At 41.7% G+C, this 27,006-nt stretch overlaps 1 protein-coding gene across 2 annotated transcripts in view; it reads right to left on the reverse strand.

The window, feature by feature from the left end:
- The window catches only part of WDR11 (WD repeat domain 11), a 69,668-nt gene that overhangs the window by 2,073 nt on the left and 40,589 nt on the right, over positions 1-27,006 (reverse strand). Inside the window, exons 14-28 of one of the 2 annotated variants that reach the window (XM_030334538.2) lie at positions 24,066-24,174; positions 22,138-22,262; positions 21,017-21,164; positions 16,546-16,652; positions 16,019-16,133; positions 15,546-15,717; positions 7,598-7,706; positions 6,403-6,465; positions 5,133-5,198; positions 3,945-4,110; positions 3,192-3,287; positions 2,498-2,663; positions 1,925-2,022; positions 1,348-1,493; positions 55-134 (exon numbers count right to left, since the gene is read on the reverse strand). In XM_030334538.2, the coding sequence (XP_030190398.1) occupies positions 55-134; positions 1,348-1,493; positions 1,925-2,022; positions 2,498-2,663; positions 3,192-3,287; positions 3,945-4,110; positions 5,133-5,198; positions 6,403-6,465; positions 7,598-7,706; positions 15,546-15,717; positions 16,019-16,133; positions 16,546-16,652; positions 21,017-21,164; positions 22,138-22,262; positions 24,066-24,174 (1,766 nt within the window). Of the gene's footprint in view, positions 1-54; positions 135-1,347; positions 1,494-1,924; positions 2,023-2,497; positions 2,664-3,191; positions 3,288-3,944; positions 4,111-5,132; positions 5,199-6,402; positions 6,466-7,597; positions 7,707-15,545; positions 15,718-16,018; positions 16,134-16,545; positions 16,653-21,016; positions 21,165-22,137; positions 22,263-24,065; positions 24,175-27,006 lie in introns of those variants that run through there. The other variant, XM_030334539.1, reaches the window with a different exon arrangement.

Genomic DNA, 27,006 nt, shown 5'->3' on the forward strand with positions numbered 1-27,006 from the left:
AAGCCCACTCAGCCACGTGCCTCCCCTCAGCATAATCCACGCAGTGAAGGATATCCGTGTCCTCGGTGACTTGGATCACACCATACTTGAGACAGGCTTCCACAAACAGCGCAGCTCTATCGAAGTATCTCATGCTGCTCAAGAGAACAAAGTGAGTTCAAGCTTTGGGATTTACGGCAGTTGGGGGCAGACCCACCCAAGGGTGTATTTCCGTACAAAGACTTGTTGTGCCCGTTCTCCCTGGAAACCTAAGTGCCAGTAGGTTATACTAGCACCTTCCAATCTCTGGCTCATAGAGGAAAGCAGGGGACAATACTCGTGTCCCCATCCCCAGGCTCTTTTTAATTAACATTTACAAAAACTGTGAAATAGTTGAAATACACACGAATCTACAGAGATAAGACAAGCATCCACGTATCCACTGACCAGATTTAACAAGGAATTTTTGGCCATATTTGCCTCAGCCTCCCTTAATTTTAAATGTCCTGGAAGGGATACATATTATTTTCGGATATTATTTTGGGACATCTCCCACCCACAACGCTGACACCCTTCCTGCTGCTCTCTGGCCTTCATTTTAGTTACACTATTCAAAGCTGAATTCTCTGAAGACTTCTTTTTTTTTTTTTTTTTTTTTTTTTTTTTTTTTTAAAGTTTTTTTCAACGTTTATTCATTTTTGGGACAGAGAGAGACAGAGCATGAACGGGGGAGGGGCAGAGAGAGAGGGAGACACAGAATCGGAAACAGGCTCCAGGCTCTGAGCCATCAGCCCAGAGCCCGACGCGGGGCTCGAACTCGTGGACCGCGAGATCGTGACCTGGCTGAAGTCGGACGCCTAACCGACTGCGCCACCCAGGTGCCCCTGAAGACTTCTTTTATATTGTTTTACTTTTTTTTTCGGTTTATGTATTTATTTTGAGAGAGAAAGCGCATGCATGAGTGGGTGGCGGCAGAGAGAAAGGAGAGACTGAATCCCAAGCAGGCTCCGCTCTGTCAGCACAAAGCCCGACTTGGGACTCGAACCCACGAATCGTGAGATCATGACCTGAGCTGAAATCAGGAGTTGGACGCTTAATGGACTGAGCCACCCAGGCGCCCCTTTTGTATTGTTTTTAAATACATGGTACCTGTTAGGTCTGGCTACTATACTGGCGGGAGCCCAGAGCTCCCAGGCCCAGTGAAGACGGGTAAGCATGGACTGTTCCATTCCTGCAGGGGTTCATAAACCTAACCCGTAAGCTTCTCCTTTCACCCCGCACGGCGAGTGCTCCACCCACACCGCAGAGCCTCAAAAGAGCACGAAGCAATCAGTCACCCCGACTTGCCACAAAGCACTCTGGGTGTACCTGTGAAGGGTCTCGGCCACGCTGTAGAAGCAGCCCAGGGAGAGGAGGACCAGGAGGGCCTTTGACTTCTGGTTGACTTGTGGAGAGCAAAGGTGGTCCACCCACCTCTTTAAAACATCGGCACACTCTTCGGAATTTAAACGCACCTGAGAAAGAGGCCCACGTGAAAAACAAAGACATCCTGCGCTACGTAGAGAAAACTGTCACGTGATCAAAAGGGGATCTGTTCCTAGGAAGCAAACTCGAGGCCCGGCTCTGCCAGCACGCCGCCCTGACGCTGCCGCTCGCCATCGACAGCGGTGGGAAGCCCAGCCTGAGGAGCGGAGGGCCCGGCAAGGTCCTGGGGCTGGGGGCTGGGCTCGCACCCCGGCGGGGAAAGGGGCCAGCTGCTTTCGCTTAACTGCTACCACAGCGATACATCTTTCATTAAGAAGCCACGGAATTCATACTCCTAAATAGGAGCACGGGAGTTGCAAGAAAACATTCGCACAGCAGCTCTGCAGCCAAAAACCGCTTCTAAATGACAAGGCCGAACTTTCTATCCCAAACGCTCAATGCACCTCCTGGGTTGACCTACTTTTGCAAGCCAGGCGGCCCGGTTCCACTCGCCATATGTCTGCAGGTAGCGGCAGGCGTCCGCGGCCTTGTCGATCAGGCAGAGCAGCTGCACGCCCTCTGGAAGACAGAACGGCAGCCGCCCCGGTGAGCCGGCGGCCCGTCCCCGACAAGCCACCACTGGACCTCATCTGGTCTCACGCATTTTATACCCACTGCAGACATTCTTCACTCACATTTCAACGCAAAATGCTAACGGAGAGTTTTACAACGTTACCACGCGAGGATGGGGGGGCGGCCAGTGCCAACACAGTGCAGGAAGCAAACGGGGAGAGTGCGGGGCTCCCGCCCTCACCTCCCCTGTGGCGGCCGGACCGCTGTCCCGGGAAGTGTTAGTGGTGCCCCTTTCCCACCTAAGACGTGTTCTGGTTCAGATGATTATGAGACACGGTCATCGTATAAAGAGCTAGCGATCACTGCCTATTTTTCTCCAGCTTATATCAAAAAGCAAGAACTGCCTTCAGAATCCAATGCTCTGCTGGGAACAGGCTGGATTTTCGGGAACTGACCACCACACCCCCACGGTGTGCCTTACCTGCCAACTTGCCGTTGGCAATCATGTTGGTCGCCACCAGCTTAATGGTGCTCTGGGAGGGGCCTGACGAGGTGACAGTTGTGACCAAACAGGCTTTCAGTGAGTCACAGTAATAGTGCTGGTTATCCGCACTTGTCTCCAATAGCAACTGCACAGCTCTGTCTGTCTAATGAGAGAAACCATTATTGTAACTATGAGACTGTTTTCTTCCAACATCATCTTACCGAATTTATAATCTGGAACACTAAAGTTTACAGCTTAAAGAAGACTTTTATTTTCAAAACTGGCTGGTCAATGCTGTGTTTATGCACAAAAACAACAAAGTCTCCCACTGCTTCTTTGAAATAAAGGCAAAACCACAGTCTGGCTTATGCAAACGCTCAAGAAACTGCTTACTTTAGCTTTGCATCTGTCAATTCTGAGACACAAAACCAGACCACACCCAAACAGTTAGGTCTCATCGGACATTTATAGAAGTCAACATTCCAAGCTGGTCAACTACAGATTTTTGCTTTCTCACAGGTTTTGTTGGTCTTATTTTGAAAGACAGCCTAAATTTACATGTATACTTTCAGAGAAATACTCTGATCTATCTACCCATTTGTATGTGTGCGTGTGATCTAACGTAATACTCTGAAATACTAATCAAAGAGCAGCTCCTTGAAACACGAACAAGTTATAAAAGTTGACGTACCTGACCCAAGAGAAGTAGCTGGTCTGTACATTTCCTTGTATGATCATAAGTTGACCGCTTTACTTCCTGGAGATTAACCCTTTCCAGCTGAAATTTCTAGAGTAGAAAAAAAAAAGAAAGAAAATTGAGCCTGGATTATAAGACTTGAATTAAATTTTACCATACTTAAAAAAATCATTTTATAAACCCTATTTTGACTTCTGACGTTATTAGATAATCAACTTCATAGAAATCCAACCATTTAATAAGAATTTGATTAGGAAAATTGTTGACATGAATTCTCATTTGTGTGCAAGTTTGCCCATTTACAGAAACCGGGCGTCGGGTGGAGCTGGGTGAAAGCCCTCTGAAGTACTGAGTACTGAAGTACTGAGTACCAAAGTACTCTACTGCAGTGAAAACATCATGAAACCACCTTTTTATACACAACACGGCAAATTCAAGTCAAGCGAAAGAAATATTTGTTATTTATAGAAAATAAAATGAGAGAAATTAAAAAGAGTCTTCTAAGTGAACAATTTTAAGAAAACAAAGGCTTAATAATAAAATTCTAATGTGTATTTAAAGACTCAGTAAGCATTTATGAGCTTTTCCAGGCTGGAGTCAGGCCTTTTTTAGGCAGGGGTGCCAATGGACGCATTTCTGTTACACGATTTCAACTTAGCTGGCATGTTTCTCGAGTTCAAGATACTCGCAAAGACATAAGCGATCAAGATGAGAGCGTCACAGAGTTTAACACATGAAACAGAATACCTGGAAATAGGCATTTTCACAGAGTATGTCATAACATATATCCAGCGGGTTGTTCACTTTGTCCCGAGGCGAGGCCTCTCCAACGGCTGGGCTGCGCGGGGACGAACTGTGCAGGTAGTGTGCGGCGACGGTCCAGAAGTGCAGCTCCGACTCGTCGCCGTACAGCCTGAGAAGGGGGACACCGAAGCCGCGCTGAGCCCACACGGCAGACGTGGGTGTGGCCAGGGGCTCCCCCAGTAGCCTGAGGAGCCAGGAGCCTGGCGCCGTCACGTGGAAAACCATCTAGGACACCGGCCTGGGCCGGGGAGAAAGAGGGAGCGGCGCCGTGTCCAGCCCCGTCACTGGGCCTCCCACAACGCAGGTGCCTGCGCACACGGCCCCTCTGTGCCCCAACCTCCCGCTGTGCCGCGGGAAGATCGGCGCCATGGTTCCGAAGCCTGGGCAATGGTTCACCCAGTTTGCCATTAGCACACGTTTTAATCTGGACCAGAGCTTCACATTAAAGAAATTAAAGAAATTCCTCTGGGAAAACTGGCTAAATAAGGTATGGAAATAGTTGCAATTTATTCTCTGGGGAATGGACGGAGGGGTATTTTTGTGCAAGTGACAACTCTGGTACAGTAAGGAAGTTACAGGTTACTGCTTCTAAATACAATTTATCAGCGTATTTGAGGACATACCCTTTGTGCCTGATACTTTAAAACATGTATTTTTTAAAAATTTTTTCATGTTTTTTATTTATTTTTGAGAAAGAGAGACAGCACGCGAGCAGGGGAGGGGCAGAGAGAGAGGGAGACACAGAATCTGAAAGCAGGCTCCAGGCTCTGAGCTGTCAGCACAGAGCCGGACACGGGGCTCGAACTCGTGAACCACAAGATCATGACCTGAGCCAAAGCCGGACGCTTAACCGAGTGAGCCACCCAGGCGCCCCTAAAACATGTATTTTAAAAAGCTGTCCATAGGAGGCAATCTTTTCAGTAGAGAAGGCCTAGATCTCATGTTAAAAATGTAATTGTTTTTCCTATTTGTATTACTTGTTTCAAAGTTAATTGTAAATCAAATCTAAAGGATGAACTGATATGCCGTTTTATAGTCTGAAAAGGTTTGGTCTGAAATAAAAACCCTTAATAAGAGAAATGAGTTAATCTGAAATACTCTTGTCTCTTACACAGAGCATTTCAGTGTTACCTTGAAACAAGCAGGCATCTCTGCAATAGAGTGAATTCCGGATCGAGCAAGAGTTTCTTTATGTCACTGCAAACAAAAATCCAGACAAAGGCAAGGTAAAATTTTTGAATCAAACAATAAAGGAGATAAATCACTATACTCTTGAAAGGGGAAATACACTCAGTACTGTTAATCTATTTAAAGTTTTGTTATTCCTTAAATTTTTTGTTCTTTTTGAACTAGGTAGTATGCCTAGAAGGAAGTTGCTTTGCCAGGACACTGAAGTTACAGATGCTTTAGAAGGCACAGAGTGTGTCTGGGCTTAGAGAACTAGAAGCTGTCAACCACAAGGGCGTGATCTCTGACTCTGGCTTACACCCTGGCAACAGGTCACCTCATGGTTTTGAAAACAAGAACAGATGTCTAACAATAGGAACGAGGTCACTGTTGATAAAATGGTTTGCTAATCATCAGAAACAGTATACACTTTAGGAAAGATACATTCAGAAACTGTTCCCAAAAAATACATAAGGAAAAAAAGCCAGGTTTTTGTAAGTTGGTTTTTCTAAAATAGCCATATATAGAATATTCATAAATCAGGGGAGGAAAAGAGGTTCTTTAAATCTTTTCTTTTCCACTGAAACACAAATGTTAACTTTTGGATGCAGAAAACAGTAATTACTTTGAATCTGGCGTCAATAAAACATGGTAAATTTATTACATGTGATAGATTCTAAGATTGCAAAAATGTATCATCTTTTACCAAGAACTCCTTGGCGGACCCATACTTTTCCACTTCCTTTGCAATGTTATTCCCAATGCCAATTAGAGGGTACTTCTAAATGCCCTCCCTCCAGGGAGCACATTAGTTTCTCAGAGTTGTACACGCGCAGCACTGGACACAGAGAACTTATTTTAGAAAAGGCAGCTGCTGCACAAGAACCACCCTGTGCATGGCCTCTAGCACGAGGCTTCGCAGGGCACTGCAGGTGGAGGTGGGTGGAGCCACAGAGGTGCTCAAGCCGTAGCCTCCACCCTGCCCTGACCTGAGACCACAGCAACCTGATGCTTATAGACTTGGCGAAGGTAGATGTTGTCCCTGTAACTATTGACTAACTATGTTTCTGCAAAACAAAGATCCTCAAGGGAGATAAACCTCTGTGAACAGAACGGTCTCACCTTGGGGCTACTATTTTCTAAACACAACTTACTTTAACTTCAAAAAGCCTAAATTATAATATTTTCCTTCTCCTAGTTTTATCTTTTCATAAAACGTAGCCGGAGTGCTTACTTTGACAATGAATTCAGCTGTTCTTGAAGGAGATTCTTTATTTCTTCATTTTCTGGATAATCACTGTACAGAAAAGATTGTGAGTCAGCTCATGCTGTTACACATGTAATACAACCATGTATTTCTTCACCAGAAAAAAAGTTGTGCCAATAAATACCCTTTGCAGTAGCTGGTTTAAAAAGCTGGTTTCAGACCAAACAGCAACTACTCAAGAACCTATCAGCCACCTTTCATGACTGCTTTTAGTTTTAGTTAAAACAGAACAAACAAACAAAAATGAGTAAAGAAAGTCTCATTGGCTTTCAAGAAACCAGAAAATTTATCAGTTGGCTCTAAAAACAATCATTTTAGATTCATGTTAATAAGGAACCTAGCAATGACTAAAGGAATTTGTTCTTTCTGCTCTGCAAAATGGACATTCATTTCTCCAAGGAGATACTTCTTGGAGAATAGATACCCATCACATTATTTTTTTTTTTTTTTTATTCCCCTAACCCCTGCCTACCTGTGCACTCGACATGGCAGAAGTCCAATAACACTCGCAGATTTAACTAATAACCATATTACTAGTTACCGTATGTTTCTGGAGTGAGGCAGGCGGGGACATTCATAAAACATACAACACCTCTGCAGTAAGCCCATTCTTGCTGCTTTTATTTTTTTTTTTTTATTATTTTTTTTTTCTTTCCACGTTTTTTATTTTTATTTTTGGGACAGAGAGAGACAGAGCATGAACGGGAGAGGGTCAGAGAGAGAGGGAGACACAGAATCGGAAACAGGCTCCAGGCTCCGAGCCATCAGCCCAGAGCCTGACGCGGGGCTCGAACTCACGGACCGAGAGATTGTGACCTGGCTGAAGTCGGACGCTTAACCGACTGCGCCACCCAGGCGCCCCTCTTGCTGCTTTTAAAGTGGATTTGAAGCCTGGCTTCAAATTCCTCTTGTACTAATTGGCCATCTTCACACTCATCATACATCCCACACTCCACATTTGGACCACAACCAGAGAGCTGCTCGTGTACCCAGCACCCCCCCCCCCCCGGTTCCCGGAGGGTGAGGACGAGAGGCACATCAGGGATTGTTCCGATGTGTCTGCCTCAGCTGGTCTTTACAGGCTCCCACTGTACTGATTTTCAGGGTGCCCTTCAACCCCAAGGAAATTAAGAAAGGAAAACAGCAAGTGGTAAAAACTTACACATGAGAAATGTCCAGAGAATACTGTCCATTCCACGGCTGGTGTAATAAGAAAGCTTTCAAGGCAAGAGAGGCCCTTGGAATAAGGAGATAGGGGCACCACACAGGCTCTAGACAAAAAAAAAAAAAAAAAAAAAAAATTAAAATTAAAAATAAATAATAATAAATAAAATAATAAAATTTCTTTCAATAAAATTTTGTAGTTCTGCTACGAAGCTTCAGCTACAGCAGCAGTTTACAGAGAAGTCAACAGAGAACAAAGTAGAAATGTGGTGGCAGCTGAGAGAGGGTACTCAGTGTAATCACTGCTTAAAGACAAGCAGGCTAGGAGTGGGGAGATTCTCTTCATTCAAATGATTAATATCTCTTTTTCCCCTTTTTAAAATGTAACTGTCCTTGTATGGTATGAAAACACTGATCTTAAGTGAATAAAAGATTCAATGTAACAAAACTCAACCGACATTAAGAAACCTCATTATTTTGAAATACTAAAAACAGCACTTACCTGTGTCATCTGATACCATTTGCCATCTTTGCTCTTCTGAGACTATTAGACAACATGGCCCATCAACCTTGAGCCTGTCACTAAAAGCCACCTCTGATCAAAGGCATTTTCAGGTCTCACTTGTAAGAGCAGCCCTTGAACAGAAGGATCATCTTCCTAGACCACGGGCCCTAGCATCCCCTACGGGCAACAGCTGGCTTACTTAGGACACAACAGAGATTTGCCTGTTGTTCAGCACGTTCTAGCCTAAAGAAGCAGAAGCCCCAGGGCCCGGTGTCTACGCAGCTGTGCGGCAGCTAACTTACACAGCCTGCTGGGTCGGACACTCGAGCGAATACAGTTCTTCGGGACTTCATTTCAACTTTAATGAATTAACCTTAATTAATTTCAACTAACTTAAATTTAAAAACTAATACTTGATTCGGTCATCGGATAACTTTTAAATCTATTAGGAAGAAGATGAATAGCTTCGTGGCCACTTTTTCAGTTGTAAATTTTATAGAATCTAAAAACAGCTTAAGTATTTCTGCTGACAATTTGTCCTCTGAATTAAGATAAGTTCTAATGTAAAATACATACTGGATTTTGAAAACTGAGCACTCAAAAATGTGAAGTATCTCATCAGTAATTTTTTTTTAATTTTTTTTTTTTAACATTTATTTATTTTTGAGACAGAGACAGAGCATGAACAGGGGAGGGGCAGAGAGAGAGGGAGACACAGAATCTGAAACAGGCTCCAGGCTCTGAGCGGTCAGCACAGAGCCCGATGCGGGGCTAGAACTCACGGACCGCGAGATCATGACCTGAGCCGAAGTCGGACGCTTAACCGACCAAGCCACCCAGGCACGCCTCATCAGTAATTTTTAATACTGACTATATGCTGAAAAAACTTTGGATATGCTAGGTTAAATAAAATTTTTATTAAAATTAATTTTATCTGTTTCTTTTTACTTTCGTTAAAGTGGGTACTTTAACATATGTGGCTCACATTACATTTCTACTAGTACTGCTTTAGAAAACTTCATTCTATGTTGTTAGCTAAGAATTAAATCAAAGATAAAATATCTTGTGTGGACTTTTCAAAGTCAGAACATGGTCAGAAATATTTCTTTATAAAAATTTTTTTAAGTTTATTTTTATTTATTTTGAGAGAGAGATAAAGAGCAAACGGGAGAGGGGCAGCGGGAGAGGGAGACAGAATCCCAAGCAGGCTCCATGCTGTTTGCGTAGAGCCCCACGCGGGGCTCAGATTCACAACTGTGAGATCACGACCTGAGCCGAAGTCAAGAGTCGGACACTTAACCAACTGAGCCACCCAGGAGCCTCTGGTCAGAAATATTTGTAATACTACTTTTTTTCAAACCCAAGAGTTTTAATATTGACTCATTAAAATCACTTAAACTGCAGTCCATATTCAGACGACCTCTGTGACTTCCTTATCCTGACAGGTATATTCCATGTCGGAAGCCCACCATCCATCCAAGGCTCCTGCCTGCACTGGCTTCTCATGTCTCCTGAGTCTCCCCTAATCTAGAACAGTCTTCTCATCTTTTTGTTTTTGGTCTTACACAATGTTTTCATTTTGGAAAAGTCCTGGCCCATTCATTGTCTTAGGAACTGGCCTCCATTGTGATTTGTGTGTTTTCTGAGCCTCAAACTCTGGTCAAACATTTTCGGCAAGAATGGGATACAAGGGATGTTGTATACTTCCCACCACATTCCATTGGAGGGAGCATGTTGGCTGGCCTCCTGTTAACGATGAATCTGATCATCTAGTTAAGGGGAACTCATGGGCTCTGTCGTAGTCAAGGCACGGTTTCCTCTTTACAATTAGTAGGTAACATGGCGGGTGGGGTGCAGCATGGGGAGATACTGTGAGACCGAATTTCCCATTCCCTTCCACCCAGTGGTCTGACACCCACTGATGACCCTGGCTTGAACCAACTATACATTAGGAAGGGGAATTGGTGATTTTCTAGTTCCATCATTCTGTTTACATTTATCAACCAGCATTCTTCTACAAATAGAAGCTTTCTCTTCTTGCCCACACCCGTTCCTCTTTCTCTTTGAATATTACTAGGAAATAACGGATTAAAAAAAAAACCAATACAGCTGTTATTCTTTGCAATGTTCAGACAGCCCCAGATTTGGTAGTGGAAGCCCCTAAATGCTAGTTTTTATATCTTTATGACAGGTTCTCATTAGTCTTTCAATTCCTTCCTTAGTTTCTGGCAACACACAATGTCCCAGACTCATCTTGTAGCTTTCTTGCCTCTGTCCTGGAATAAACTGTCCAAGGAGCCCTGGTTCTTTTTAGTTGGGAAATGGAATTTATAAACCAAATCTGGGTGCCAGGAACGCGCTCACTGACATCTAAATGTCATTGCTTCTAGGTGTGAGATCAGTATACAGAACCAGGATATGAGGAAATAAGGAAATAACATTAAAGTTAAGGAAATCACATTAAAAAAAGAAAAAAGTCACAAATTTATACTGGTATCTTCGATGCAGATCCACTCCTGGAGGGTTCTTCCTCCGCACCCCCCATTCCGTGTCTGTATCTCCCTTTTCCCTCAATAGGAACCCTGGTTCCCCTAAATTGCATTTACTGGCCTGTTCCAGCTGATAATATGCACAAAACAGTTTCAGAATGACTAGTGCCACTGTCAACGAGTGGACTGGTGCCACCACCCAGGGCAAATTCCTTTGCGGCTCTTTGTCCCCAGTATGAACCACTAAGGTGCACTGGGAGAGTTCTGGCTTTCAGTTATTTGAACTATTCTTACCAATTTGTCATATGGTTTGGTTGAATGGTTTGTGTTCAATTCTAGAGTTTGCTTTTTCTTTCACCCTTGTTTTCATTTTATGGTTGACCTTTGAACAGCATGGGTTTGAACCACACGGGTCCACTTACAGGTGAATTTTTTTCAATAAATACAGCACCATACTGCAAATGTATTTTCTCTCATGAGTTGACAAAATTATGATTTCATGAAAATCTCCTATGATTTTCTTAATAACATTTTCCTTTCTCTAGCTTACTTTATTATAAGAATACACATATAATACATATAACATACAAAGTATGTGTTAATCGACTGTTTAGGTCATTGGTAAGGATTCTGGCAACAGCAGGCTATCAGGAAAGTTTCTGGGGAGTGAAAAATTATACTTGGATTTTCAACTGCATGAGGGGCCGACAGCCCTAAGCCCCATGCTGCTCAACAGTCACTTGTATTTTCTGACTACGCACAACATTTACGTGATTCCGAACTTGAAACTATATAATATTAGTATATTCACTGAAGTCTCACCCATCCTGATTCTCTCCATCTTTCCATCTACCTCCTATTACTCCTTTTACTAATCATGTTCTTTAGATCTTGGATTATTCTGCATTGCTGTTGTTTCTGTAAAATAAGCAAGTGCAGAAGCAGACCGCACACACCTTTACCCTGGCACTGTTCACCTACCCATCCCCTATCACTCCACATCTGTTCACAGAGACAGCCCTCATTCTAGTTTACTGCTAGACTATCCCACTGTGCACATATTCCCAAATTTATTCTCTCCAGAATTTTCCTATGGTCACAGGTATGGATGGACACGTCCAGGTAAATTGTTAGTAGTGGAACTGCTGAGTAAAAAGGTAAATATACGTGCACTTTTGTGAACTACTGCCCAATCCCCTCCTCCAGGGAGTGCTCCGTGAGTACTGCACGAGTTCCTGGCTTCCTCAGATCTGCAGGAGCATGTTTTCAAGCTCTCAATTTTTATTGATCTGACAGTTGAGAAGCAGATTCTTAGTGTAATTTTAATTTGTATGTTTCTTATTAGGAATAAAGTTGAGCATATTTTCATATATTTAAGGGCCATTGGTATATATATTTTTTCTTCTCTGTGGATAGTCTATTAAGGACTTGGAAATAACTTCTAGAAATACCTTCTCCCAGGTTATCATTTGTATTTTGCTTTGCTGATGGTTTCTGTTGCTATGAAGTTTTTAAAATTTTTCCATTCGGTAAAATTTATCTTGTACACCCAGGTTATTAAGGGAGGAATGTACCTGGTAAGAGTGAGACTCACCTACATACCTATAGAACCATTAAAACCAGCACCGGAAGAGACGAGCGTGGGTTTACTTATTAGCACACTCTCTCTCTACTCATCCTTACTAGACATCCACGTAATCCTCCAGCTCTCAAGTCGGCCCCTGTCACTTTCAGACGGTAGTGGCTGCTGGCATTAGGTTACAAAATGTTTGGAAATAGTCCATGTGAGGACACAAAGACTTAACGGTACAAATTAAGCTTGGAAACAGACGAAGTTTCCAGGTTAAGTGGTAGTTTCTTAATCAATGGACAATGAAACGACACAAGAGAATATTCTTAAAAAGCAGCACTCCACAGTTTTTATGTAACGCGAGCAAGACAACCTTTACCAAGCCAGGGCAAACAGAGGGAAATGTCTGATTTTTAAAAACAAATGTGTCATTTCTCCGAAACGAAACATTGCTGATGGCATCCCAATGGGGGTGAACAAATTGCAAGTGAACTCCATTCCCTCCTACCTTTCTTCTCAAGGGCAAAGATCAGCCATGAGAACACAACAGGTGACCATCTCGCAGCTGGAGAAAGTCAGCTACAAGAGCTCGTTCACGTCTAGAAATGACAGCGTAGAATGAAAAGGCGGCTCGCCGCACAGATACTCTCCCTCACACGTTCTGCTTGGTCTGGGCTACAGCTATCGGGGTGTCAAACAGAAGCACGCCCAGACTCTTGGCTGCCTGTGTGACAGCGGTGCAGAAAACACTGAAGAGCTGAGAAGAAAAGCAGGAGAAAGATCGTTCCCCCGCCAAGCGGAGGTGGCAAATGGCAAGGCACGCAGGCGGTCTGGGAAGGAGAGGACCCTGCCCTGGTGACTTTTTCACTATGACGCAATGAGGGGGGGAAGAAGGGACACAAGAAACACTACTGACATTTTGGGCGGGACCATTCTTCATCGTCCAGACTGTTCCATGCACTGCATGCTGTTCGGTAACCCCAGACCTCCCCCCTGCCCCCGCAAGTCGTGACACATTTCCAAATACCCCAAAAGAAAACCACTGGAAATGACTGGAAAGCAGAGGCAGACGAAGAGGCAGGGTTTGGGCATAAATCTGACTGCAGAAAGCCTCCTTCTATGTGTGCTCCCTCGCAGAAAAGCGTGTCGTCCAGCAGTGGCCCGAGCAGCCGGGAGGAACCGGACTGCGGTCTCTAACACCACGCCGACGCCTTTCAGGGTGTGCGGAAACTGCATCCAACTGGAATGTCATTAAACAAGTCCCACACTCTTGGATTCCTTCTTGACGCCGCTAAAAAAATGTCTTACGATTTTTTTTTAATGCCATTTTATGACCCTGATAAATAAGGCAGCAAAGGTTCTCCAACTCAAAAACAGGGCCCCTCATCTTCTATGTTTGTCAGACCTTCTCGCTTATTGAGGTGGGGAGGGCTGAGACAAATGCAAACGGGGGGACAGGGGGAGAGGACTTTCTAAGCTGTTCTAAGAAAACCGACAAACCTGAACCAGTAGGATATTCTCTACTTGTTATTAAGGAGAATTAAAGAAAATTTATTAAGTATATCACTGCATATGACCTAAAATGATTTTTCATCCCATATTAAGAGCCCAAACTGTCTTTCTAATTCCCCAGAATAAGAATATATTAAACATAATTTTCCCAGACCATATCAGCATGTATCTGGAGGTAAACACAGAGGTCAATATTGACCTTTCCCCATTACTATTTTAAAGACTTTCCCTTTCTGGCTAAGGGTACATCACTAGAGATTGGATAGGAATGATTTAATGATGGGCTCTGATTCTGTAGTCACTTTAAGAGCTACCTTGGCTTTGGTAGACTCGAATTTTAAATTAATTGTGACTGAAAAGTTTTCAAACATTTGGATTATACTGGCGCACCTCTTTAACCTACAACTAGTAACTCAATTAGAAAGAAAACCATCTCGAAGTTCCCTCGATTTCCGCAAGAACTTGAGGTGTGTTACGGAAGGAAGGAGGGGATGGCCGCCCCTCTGCGGAGCTGGCAAACGTCTCAAGGACAGATGCGGGCATGCAGTCCTCAACCCCTGGCTTCAGCAGGTGGCCATCACAGTCACACAGAAGGAAGCGGCGGTACCGAATCCACCGGCAGGGGTGGGGAAGCGACAAAAACAAAGCACACCTAACAGAACTTCGAGGGAGCCCGGCCAGCATCCGCAGCACGCTGGGAGCACCTCAAGCAGGAACACAAGGTCCAAGGGCAGGTTTCAAAACACTGTCTCTGAATGTGCCAAAGACCGACCTTCCAGAGGTACAGACAGTTCCCAGAGCTGCCAGTTCTAGGCTGAAACTCAGCAAGTGACCAAACAAGTCTCTTAGGAAATGCTCTACAGATCAGCAGCCTGGAGGGCACACCGCAGGGATGCCTGGAGAATACATAATGCAGGAAGTTTCCTGCTTCGCTCCAATTAGGATCAGAAGGTGTTTCTCCCTCCAAAAGCACATTCCAAGGATGAACGCTGTATTTCATTGGACACAAGCTGCCTTTCAAACCGACAATCCCATTCTTTTTTCAAAGTCACAGAGGTTATAGTTACTAAAATATTCTTCATTCTGATAAAAACAAGCTAAAAATAGGTATGATAGAGCAATCATCTAATTTTATTTTGACTGGCCATTTAAGCTATCTTAAGATAGGTATCAAAATTCATGACAGAACACTGTCTGTCCTTACCAAAGTACCTTTTCTATGATACGCGCTCGCCCCTTTCTTTTCTAACATGGTTTGTTTTCTCCCTTCCTTTCTTCCTTCCTTCCTTCTCCCTTCCCTCCTTCCTTTTTCTTTCTTTTCTTTTCTTTCTTTCTTTCTTTCTTTCTTTCTTTCTTTCTTTCTTTCTTTCTTCTTTCTTTCTTTCTTTCTTTTCTTTCTCTCTCTCTCTCTCTCCCCCTCCCTCCCTCCCTCCCTCCCTCCGTCTCTCTCTGCCCAACATGGGCTCCAACTTGTGAGATTAAGAGTCACATGTTGTACCTACTGAGCCAGCCAGGCGCCCCCAGTGATATATGCTTGCAAAAGATATCAAGCTCATTAGGAAAAAGCCAGCAGCACTTTACCACTAGATTCACTTCCTCTGATGAGTTCTCCTGAATTCTAAGTGTATCATTTTTATGTAAACATCTTTGATCTTTTGACAAAGCACTCTGCAAAGGGTCAAAGAAGGGGCACTTGTCAAACCAGAGGCGGAGAATGACTGGCATCTGCAGTTACAGAGTCCAGCGCACTCAAGCTTGAAGTTAATATATTTCCTTAAACTCAGATGGTTAGAAAGCAAGACCGAAAAGAAACACAGGCAGCTCTGTCTTTGGAAGAGAGCAGCCTGGGCGAAATAAAGGCGTTCCATACCGGTTAGCTCTTGTTCATCCATTCTGAAACACGTGGACTTCATAGACATCTCCAGGACTCGGATACACCCATCATCTGATGCCAAGATCACTTTATCTGAAGTACACCAGTCCACATCCAATATCCGAAAGGTCACGTTTCTTCCGCTTCTTAAACTGCTCACCATCTGAACCTACAAGAGTGAATTTGGTTGTCATTTTCAGAAAGAAAAGGAAGATGTTTATCACAGACGGTGCCTGTGGCAAAGACCAGCGCGAGTTAAAACCGAACAGTCTTTGGCAATCTCCTTTCCACATGCAGGTTGCATTTTAAAGATTCCAAAGACAGTGATACCATTAAAAGTGACAAAATGGTTTTGAGAAGCTTGCTAAACCCATTACACAGGCTTCATTTCTACATCAGAAGGAGGGAGAAGAATACAGCTCCTGTGGCCAGCAGCTTGGTTGGAGGGCCCCTCCCGGGGCTGAGCCCACCTCTTTCGTGTCCCACACTTCCGCACCGTCGCTGTACATTGCTATTAGTTTTTGGTTTCCTTTACCAGGGGCAAAACGAATCTTCCTCACCCAGCTGCGGTGTGTAGGTATTCCTCTGAGGACACACAAAAACAAAATGCCAGTATGAAGCAGGGTAAGATCTCGTCACCAGAAACTATGTCCAATGACTCTTTCTAGGTCTGTTTTTGACAAGGTCTGGTGACGCGAGAACCACTTTGCTTTCTGGGACAGGGGTCCCATCCGACGGAAAGGGTCTGCCTTTTCACAACAACTCGAATAATGTCTCAGCAAGCACTTCTGCCTGCATACTAAATGTCTCCAATGAATGACCCAGAGCTTGGCTCAAGGCCCTTCCTCCCAAGTTCAGTGACAAGAGACCCAAGGGTGCAAGCGACACTGGGTCATGTTTAATGATCCTACTTAACATGTCACAAGCCTCCAAAGGAAACGTAACAAGAAGCTACTTTTTTTTTTTAATCAAATAATATTGCATTCTTGAATCATACCTGGATACTCTGCCTTTCAAGTCCCAAAAATTTAAATTTCCATCCATATCTCCAAGAACTAATGTGTCACCTTTCCAAGCGATGCAGGTAATACTACCCATACTTCCCTAGAAAACAACAGCAACAAATACACATGGTTTTCACTACTTAAGAGCCATCAAAACAGAGAAATGTTTTTACCTAATGTGATAAAATAATACAGGTATTTTAATTAAAACTTCACTATAAACGGTTTTGCTTTAGTATGAATGCCATCAAACACTAACAGACTTCGGACACTAAAAGTGCCACCCACCTAGTTCATCAATTTCAACTATGAAGAAACAGGAGATTTCAATTTGACAGACATTAAGTTATCCGAACTAAATTTATAGAGAAAAGATATCTTTTAAGGAAGAAATTCCTCATAGAAAGCAAATTAAAAGAAATAAAGAGAAAGAAGAAAACCTTTTCCAGAGAGCTCTTGTCTCCAACTTATCATTCACTGCAAAAGGATAAACCAATCTATTCCAGAGGAAACTACTCAAAGCTGTTTCATAACGGATTGTGCAGTTTTTCTACTGAAAAGGGGACCCAGAGCTTCACGGATACCTTCAGGAATAATGAAGGTAAAAAGATACTGTAGATTAAAGGCGTCTGCACAATCTGAATTCACAGAAAGCTTTGCAAAGAAGGTACACATGGAAACTCAAATATAAGAAGGTAACACTATTGTAGTAACTCCCAGGCGGGGGAGAAAGGAGCCTACTGCTCTAACAGACGCACAGAGGCAGTGTGACAGAGACCCTAGGAGTCCGGGCTCTGGAGTCAGCTGCCTGGGCTTGGATCTGAGCTTTATCACTCAAATCTGTTGTGTGCTTTCGGGCGCATTCACTTAATCTTCCTGCCTCTTGAATTTATTATGGATCAAGTAGGTTAAGCTCATGAAACTTGAGGAGTTCCTGTTACTATTAATGAATTTCTACAGGAAAGGGCTCAAAACAATGCCTGCTACACAGCAGTCAATACATGCTACTATTAAATCATATTATTGCTTATTTATTTCTCCACTTATTAAATCTGCTTTTACAGCTATAAAACAAAATAAAAATAAAAATCCACATGCTTAGTTCTCATGCTATCCATAGTAGGAAGTAGAAAGCTCAAGGTTTGCCAAATTGACTATTAATAGACTGGCCCACACGTCAAATACTGCACAAATCCTAGTGGTAGTCAAGAAATAAAAGAAAAAGACTGGATTAAAAATGAATTATTTTAGGGGCGCCTGGGTGAATCAGTCGGTTAGGCATCCAGCTCTTGATCTCAGCTCAGGTCTTGATCTCAGGGTCGTGAGTTCAAGCCCTGCATTAGGCTCCATACTGGGCATGGAGTGTACTTTAAAAAAAAAAAAAAAAAAAAGTATTTCAAAGAATTCAATAATAAAAAACTTAGAAAGTTATGTTAAATAAACAGAATTCTATATAGTATGAAGCAACACTGCAAGGTCTTATTAAACAATTTTTAATTAAGAATTTGCCTTTAGGGGCACCTGGGTGTCTTAGTTGATTAAGTGTCTAACTCCTGATTTCAGCTGAGGTCATGATCTCACGGTTCATGAATTTGAACACCACATCGGGCTCCACGCTAGCAGTGTAGAGCCTGCTTGGGATTCTCTCTCTCCCTCCCTCTCTCTCTGCCTCTCCCCCATGCTGTCTCTCAAAAATAAATAACTTTAAAAAAAAAAAAAAGAATTTGCCTTTACTATTTAGTTTTAAAAACTTTCACATTTTATAACTTTACTTCCTAAACTCTAAAAATTAAAACGTAAAAGTTTAAAATTTAAGCTCAGAAATCAAATTAGAATTATAAGTGAAGATATTAATACAACCATATAATTAAACAATCCAGATCTTTCTACCTAAGAGTTTGTTGGTGGGATACGAGCCATATGGAATACCAAGGTGCTTTCAGAGGATGTGGCATAAAGCTGCTTTGTGGCTCCAAATAATCCTGAGAGAACTAAATGTAAGATTAAAACTCAATAGAGTATTATTAGCTGACACTGTTATGTTCCTGTATATAAAATACGATGCTCCAAAGATCAGAAGTAAGGCTGGCCACAAAGCAGGGACACTCATTCTCTCCCACTGTTCCAGTTTTGTGAATAAAGACAATCAACTACAGACACTCCAGAATTTAAAATACGCCAAACTTTCCTTTTCTTTTTACCGTCTGTATATACACTATAGTTCTGGGGCCAACTCAAAGCAAATGTTTAATACTTCACATTTAGGAGGAAGGTAATAAATATTGGATTAAGACAAGCAAACAAAACCCTGCCTAAATTCTATATTAGTCCCTAGAAAATATTTAAATTCCAGAGAATAAAAATGATGAGCCAATTCCTCGTGTATTATTGAGAAGATGCTCAAATCCCTTTCCCTAACTGCTCTAAACTGCTCTAAACTACATACTCATTTCACCGGAGGCTGGTCATTCCATGAGAAAGTGGCTTCTAGCCATGGAATAGAAGGCTCTGGCAGGCAGATGGAGACTTGCTATACCCTTACTTTAGACCTCCACAAAAGGAGACAGAATCTTACAAGTCCTGAGGCACAATTATCATCCTGAAAGGAATACTTTTAAGAGGGAAACTTGGGTCTAATGTCCAAAAGTTTTAAACTTTTTCTGGGGTAAGGAGGAACTGGCATCTCAATTACTGCATCGTTTCTATATCCTCATCGCAAGCGTGGAGCAGATTAGCAGCAGACGGAACTGCCTGCGAGTGGCACTAGAAGCGCTGAGATGGGGCCTTCTCTGGGCTTCTGGAGGAGGAACCTCCTATTTTCTAAGACAGCAAACAGATTCCACAGGACAGCTACATGACACTGCAAGTCTTCCGTCTGCACTCCTTAGTGGTCTTTCATTCTATACGCTTAAAGTAAGTTACCTTTCTGTTATGACTACCAAATATCAATCTTTCACACTCTCATTACCACTTCCATCCTTTCAAAGTAGTGACAATTGGAAAAAGTTCAAAATAGGCATTACTAAGTCTCAGGTATGACCTGTTCTATATAACAGTAAAAATGAAACTGGTTTGAAAAGTACTTTCACATGTTAGTTTCCATTTCTAGGAGAGAAGGTTGTTTGGCCTCAACTCTTCTGTTGTTTACAAGGAAGATGTGGCAGCAGCCTCTAAGAGGTCCCACTAACCCTGCCTTGAGGACTCATGTCCCTTGGCAGTCACCTCCCATGATGAACAGGACAGCACACTGAGGAAATGATGGAGTGTGATCGCCCAAGGTCCTAAACACTGCAGCTTTCTCTGTGTTCTCTCTTGGATCACTCGCTCTGGAGGAAGGCACTCAACCCTATGGAGAGGTCCACGTGAGGAAGAACAGAGGCCACTCGTCAACAGCCTGCATTATTTTGCAATGGCCCTGTGAGTTAGCCATCTGGAAATGGACCTTCCACCCTGGCCGCCATCCTGACTACAACCCATGAGACTCTGAGTCACCTGCAAAATATGAGGGTTGGCATTCAACTAAAACATTACATTTTTAGACAACAATTTTAAATGAATAGATGTATTTTATGCCATCATCTCATCCCTCCACTTAACCATTATAATAGTATTAGTTAACAAAAACATTCTCTTATCTATTCATTAAGAACAACCTATGGGGCGCCTGGGTGGTGCAGTCGGTTAAGTGTCCGACTTCAGCCAGGTCACTATCTCGCGGTCCGGGAGTTCGAGCCCCGCGTCGGGCTCTGGGCTGATGGCTCAGAGCCTGGAGCCTGTTTCCGATTCTGTGTCTCCCTCTCTCTCTGCCCCTCCCCCGTTCATGCTCTGTCTCTCTCTGTCCCAAAAATAAATAAACGTTGAAAAAAAAAAAAATTAAAAAAAAAAAAAAAAGAACAACCTATGAGATGCATGCGGACATAAACTGTGAACTACAGAACCTCTGAGGATCTCACAAGGTCATAGAAGGATATACATAAATTAGTAAATATTAATAATACTATTGCACTTCCAACCTGATTTCTATTACCCCAAAATAATGCTAGACTGTAAGTCAAATCCTTCAGGGTAATGCCTGAAATGGAAAGAGGAGAGATACTGGAGTCAGACGACAGACCTGAGTTTAGAACTGCCATGTCGCTAAGCTGGGTAATGTTGGGAAAGTTACTTATTCTCCCTCAGTTTTGTCACAGATAAAATGGAAATAATTCCTCATGGATTATTAAAGGGATAAAAAGTAAGTAACACGTAGTAAGTATTTATGCTAAGTAGTTACAATGTTATTCTCTAGCAGTATGGGACAAGTTTATTATCAATGATACTATCTCCTTAAACAGTGACGTTTATTATTTACATTAAACTTTTCTGAAATAGTTTCACAACTTAACTATGGCTTCCCTGGATATGGAATCAACAGAATCTTTGATCAGAACTCTCAATGAAGATTTAACCAGGAGTTGGACTCACATCCGGTGGAATCCGAGCACTATCTTTCACGGAGTTTCCTTCAACCGTGAGATGATAAACTTGGCCGTCATTATCAGTAAACACAAAATGTTCTCGGGCAGAGATGTTCTGGCTGAGTTCAGATTTACTTTCTGCCTCCTGCAACAAGCTTTGGAATAGAGAGAAGTAAGATAAAGGTATTTCTTTTCCCTAGAGTGACAGTTAATTAACTTGCCCAAAATATAGATGCATTAACAAGAGGTCCAAAATGATTTCAAAGAAACAAACAAACCAACAAACCACAAGAAACAAAAAAACAAAACAAAAGGCTGAAACGGATCTTTGCCCAGCTAATAATATAGAAAACACAAATTAGGGGTGCCTGGGTAGCTCCTGATTTCAGCTCAGGTCATGATCCCAGGGTTGTGGGACTGAGCCCTGCTTTGGGATCTCTGCTTAAGATTCTCTCTCTCCCTCTCCCTCTGCCCCTCCCCCACACTCACAGGCTTACTCTCCTCTCTTTAAAAAAAAAGAAAAAAAAAAAAAAAAAAAAAAAAAAGAAACCCAAAACAACAAAAAAACACAAATGACTCCCAACTGGTCACACTATGAGAGAACACTTACCCCCCCCCCCCCCCACCAGAGGCATGCGGTCATCCAGACCTCACACAAGGAACTTCTTCACCATTTCTGCTGCAGAACACTCCTCAGCAGAAGAGAGGCCTTCCCTCGACCCATCATTCTTTCTGAAGTTTTTTATTTGTAAAATTGATGGGAATGGGGATGGGGACAGTCCATAAATCTAGAATTCTCTCTGTATTTTCTTTGGTGTACATAAAATGAAAATATGATGTATCTAGATGTTCATGCTACACTCATTTGAATTTCAGCAGCTGAAGTTTATGGAACACATTCGCTAATGGATGCTGACACGTGGATATTACTGGCTACGTTACTGACCGCACTAAGAAATGAAATAATAGAATTCACTCAGTTTTCCAGGTATGCACTGAAGCACAACAAAGTATGTTCAAAAGCAGACTGCACCTTGCTGCTAGAGATGCCTTTGGGTGACACTTGTCAAGTTCCCGAGCATGACACTGGTATCCCAAATGACCAAGGCAGGAAACAGCACACCGCACCTGATCACGGATGATTCGACGACACTCAGCTCTGTATCTGAGACCACAGTCTGGCGGGCCATGGCCTCTCGGGTGGCCAACTGTTTCTTTCTCAGGCTCTTCAAGTTGTGAGATGGTGACCACTCCTGGGAAGCAAAGACAGGCACACCTAGAAATGCTCAGTTTACTTCAGTCAAAGAATCCTTCCAGAACAGCTGGGCATGCTCGCCACTGCCTGGCATCACTTCTTATTACTGCACATGAATTCACAATTTGTTCTGAGGTTTTATCTGTTTACACAAAGGTTGAATGAATGCATTTTAATTAGTGCTTAAGGCAGATTTTAATAGTCTACCTCTTACCTCCTTCTACCTCTAATCTTTAATGAGAGCTTAAGGTTGAAGAGTTTAATGGCAAACTTCCGAAAGGTCTAACTTTTTGGTGCTTTCTTTTTCTTACAAAATGAAAATAATAAATATAATTATGGGATTTCCTCTTCCCTACTTCTACCTCTCCCCTGCAGGTGCACAGGGCGAGATTCGTGTTCCTCCAATCATGGCCCACTGTCATCCACAGATCTACCTCAAATCTCTGATTTTATTTACTTATTCTTTTGCATTCCCACCTATTCTAATGCATTCAATCTAATATCCTCTCATGTGCACAGATTCTTCATGGTAGTCATTTTCCATGCATGTATTTGTACCTTAGATAAATAGGACTGTGTCCTATCCTGCCCTGTTCCTAACTCTTCTCATTTAGCACAATCTAAGTCCCACCTCTGTGTCTTCTGCATGCTATACGATACTCCATGAGTGCATCCGCCGATTTTTAGTCTCTCTGTTCTCTCAGCAAAGGATACCCAGACTGCCTCCAAACTCTCACGACAAATAACACTGCAGTCAGTACCCTCACAGAAGCTTCTTTGTGATCAGGGGCTGAAGAGCTGGCACACAGGGGATGTCTGTCTGCCCAGGGACAGTCGGTCTGCTCTGCAGAGCGCCTCACTGATCTGCTTTCCCACCAATAGTTGCATAAGGATTCCTGTGTCCCATACCACACCCGCATCTGGTTTCCCAGTTTTTGCTAGTCTAAGAGTTATACCATGGTTATTTTATTTTGCCCATCTTTAAAAACAGATGAGTTTGAATCTTTCTTCATATGCTTCTTGGCCTTTTAGGTTTCTCCACCAACCGCTCCCGTCCTGCGGCCATCTTTCCACGGGGGTTCCTGTCCTGTCACTGTATAAGTGCAGGACTTCCCACGATCCCAACCCCCTACAGGGATTAGTTGGTCCTTTGTTGGTTGCAGACACCGGTAAATTTCTTTTTCCAACTGGTCTTCTATATTTAACTTTGACATTAGTGTCCTTCATTGAATAGAAAGCATCAATCTTGACATAATTAAATGCATGAATTTTTCTTTTTTTGCCTTTTGGTTTGAGCTTCTATTGTCCTTTCCTGCTTCCAGGACACAAAAATATTCTTCTTTGTTTGACTATATTAATTTTACAGCTTTACATTTTTACATTTAGGTCTTTAATCCTGGAGAGCCCACTTCTGAATAGAGTATCAGGTAGAGATCCAGTATTTTTCTCCATAAAGTGAGACCACTTTCCCAATACTGTCCTCCACTTTTTTCAAGGCTGAGTTAGCTGTTATGATTTTTATCCTTTCATAAATCTTTTGGAGTATGTTTATCATGTTCCTCAAAACATCTAAGTAAAATTGTAATTGGAATTCCACCAACGTAATATTATCTTAACCGAACCAAGAAAGTAAGAGTTATCTCCAGGTATTTAGATCATCTTCTCTTGAACACACATTTTTAACAAGAAAATACATGGCAGTAATGACTTCAATTCGAGCTAAAGAAAAATACCCACCACACACACACACGCCTATGTCCTTCACGCATGAAGAACATTTAGTTCTTCAGCTGGAACTTACCAAAGCAGTCACTGCAGGGAAGTTTTTGGACATCTCTCTCAGAATGGTACAAGTCCTAACATCCCATAACTCCAGGGGTTTATCTTTGAATACAACTGCCAAATACTGCCTAAAATAAACAAAATTACTAAATAAGCCCCTTATTAAGCAAGATTTTCACCATAATACATATAAAAAGTTGAGTAAATCAGAAAACTCACATGACACATTCTAAATACAGACAATATAAATTAACATTTAGTTCTCATGGTTAATAGTCATAAGAAGGTAAAACCCTAAGATGACCTTTGAGAGCCATACAGCCAAACTTACGTAAGGAGCCCAGCTCAGAAGACAGAATAAAAAAAGGCACAAGTTCATATCCTGGTGAAACAGTTTATGGTAATATGGTAACCCTCCCAAGATTTAATTTTCTGGCACGTGACATGAGAATACCCCTACCTAACCCAATGAATTGGTATGAGGATTATGGTAAAAATTAAATGAAAAAGTAAAGGTTTTCATAAAGTTTCTATCATGCTGACACTGAGGAAATGTGAGAGTAGAAAGATCCCTACATTCAGTGCATCCAAAGACTTATGTTCTCTTGCTCAGGACAAAGTTTGCCACTTGATAATTATGTGGCCTCAGACAAACCATGTAATCTTTTGGAGTTTTAGTCTACTTATCTTTGTAATGGTGTTAATAACACCTGTCTTACCTCCCTCACTGAATGCTCTAAGAATAAAAAGGGGGAGGGGAGGGGAGAGCGCACACGAATTAATTTTATAAACCATGATGGACTATACAAATGAAATATGTTACACTTTTTACTATGTCTAACATAAAGGCATCTAATGGCTTGTATGTAAATAACTAATATAAGACAAAATCTGGTGAATGCTATAAAGATTCACTACGAAAGAAGAGATTTACTTTGACAATCAGGAAATGGCATTCCAGGCAGAGTTACAAATGTGACAAATGGCCAAGACAAGAAAGGACACAGAGCGGGGGAACATGCTACCTGAGATGCAGAACGTGCGACAGCAATCATGGTGAGAAAGACTAAAGTGTGAATTTTGGATCACATTACAAAAGACTTAAAACACTTGAATATGTCAGACTAGGTTATAAAGAGATTTATCTTGCAGAGAATAGTTGATCACTGAAAGCTTTAGGATAGGAGGGATAAAGTGATCAGTTGTTTTAGGTGTATTAACTTAGCAGGTGTATATAGAGTCAAGACTGGCTGGAAACAGGAGAGACTGGAGTCTAAATAGTTTAACTGAACAATTCTGAAAACTTTCAGTCTCAGGACTCCTTTACATTTTTAAAAGTTATTGAGGACCTCCCACAAAGAACTTTTATGTGGTTTATAACAATTGACATTTTGCATATTAGAAATGAAATCTAAGAAATTAAAAACTATCCTTATTAACTCATTTTAAAGTAAAAAAATAGAAAATAGCAAGGTGGTAGATTTCAACATAAGTCACATTGATGATTACATTAAATAGGAATAATTTAAACACTGTCATCTGAAACACAAATTACCAAATAGAAAAACAAGCCCGGACTAAATGCTTTCTAGAAGAAATCAACTTTAAATGTAAAGACATAGGTAAGACACAAGTAAAAGGAAGAAAAAGATACACCATGCAAACTTTAGTCAAAAGAAAGCAGGAGTGGCTATACTAATCAGACAAATCCGATTCTGAATAAAGAATAGGACCAAAATAAAGAGGATATTTCATAATGATAAAGAAGTCAATTAATCAAAAGGACATAATAGCAATACCAAATATGCATGTACCCAAGAGCAGAGCTTTAAAATATCTAAAGCAAGAACTCAAGTTCTTCAAAAGAAGAATAAATCCAGAACAAAGTTCATTTCAACACTCACCTCTCAGTAATAGAGAGAAAAGCTGGCAGAAAATCTGTATGAATGTGAGACTTGAATAACCACAAACCAATCTTTTCAAGTGCATATGGAACATTCACTAAGACAGACCACATTCTGGGCCACATAATAATCACATTAAATTTATAAGGACTAAAATAATATAAAATATGCTCTCTGACTCTAATCGAAATCATAAATTAACAGAAAGATATCTGGCAAACCCCTAAATATTTTGAAATTAAACAATGTATCTCTAAATACCCACAGAAATGTTAAACTATAAGGGCGCCTGGGTGGCTCAGTTGGTTAAGCGTCCAACTTCAGCTCAGGTCATGATCTCGCAGTTTGTGAGTTGCAGCCCTGCATCGGGCTCTGTGCTGACATGACAGCTCAGGGCCTGCTTCAGATTCTGTGTCTCCTTCTCTCTCTGCCCCTCCCCCCGCTCAATCTGTCTCTCAAAAATAGACATTAAAAAAATTATTATACAGTGAATTAAAAGAAAACTCATCACATCAAAAAGTGTAAGGTACAGAAAAAGTAGTGCTTATGTAACATTAAATGCTTATATTAAATTTTAAAGAAAAACCTTAATTCAATCATCTACAGTTCCATCTCAAAAGGGTGAAAGATTTATACGATCTGAAGAGAAACCAGAGTATACAGTTCTATCCTAAGAAACTAGAGAAAGAACATACTAAGCCCAAAGTAAGCAGGCAAAAAAAAGATACCTATGGCATTCGATGAAACAAAAACTAGAAAACCATAGAGAAAAATTAAAGAAACTAAACGAGTTTTTTTGAAAATATCAACAAAACTGATCACTGTAATTCACTAATATCAGAAATGAAAGAGCCATCATTCAGGTGAAACAGACATTAAAAGAATATCATGAACAAGTTTGAATCAATAAATTCAACAATTTGATTGAAATGGACAGATTTCTTGAAAGCCACTACCAGAGTTCATTGGGGAAAAACAAAAAAAAACAAACCCTAAATAGTTATATATTGATGAAAGAACTGAGTATGTATTTAAAAGCTTTTCCACAAAGAAAGC

This window comes from Lynx canadensis, chromosome D2 (genome assembly GCF_007474595.2).
Source record: "Lynx canadensis isolate LIC74 chromosome D2, mLynCan4.pri.v2, whole genome shotgun sequence".
Taxonomy (NCBI): domain Eukaryota; kingdom Metazoa; phylum Chordata; class Mammalia; order Carnivora; family Felidae; genus Lynx; species Lynx canadensis.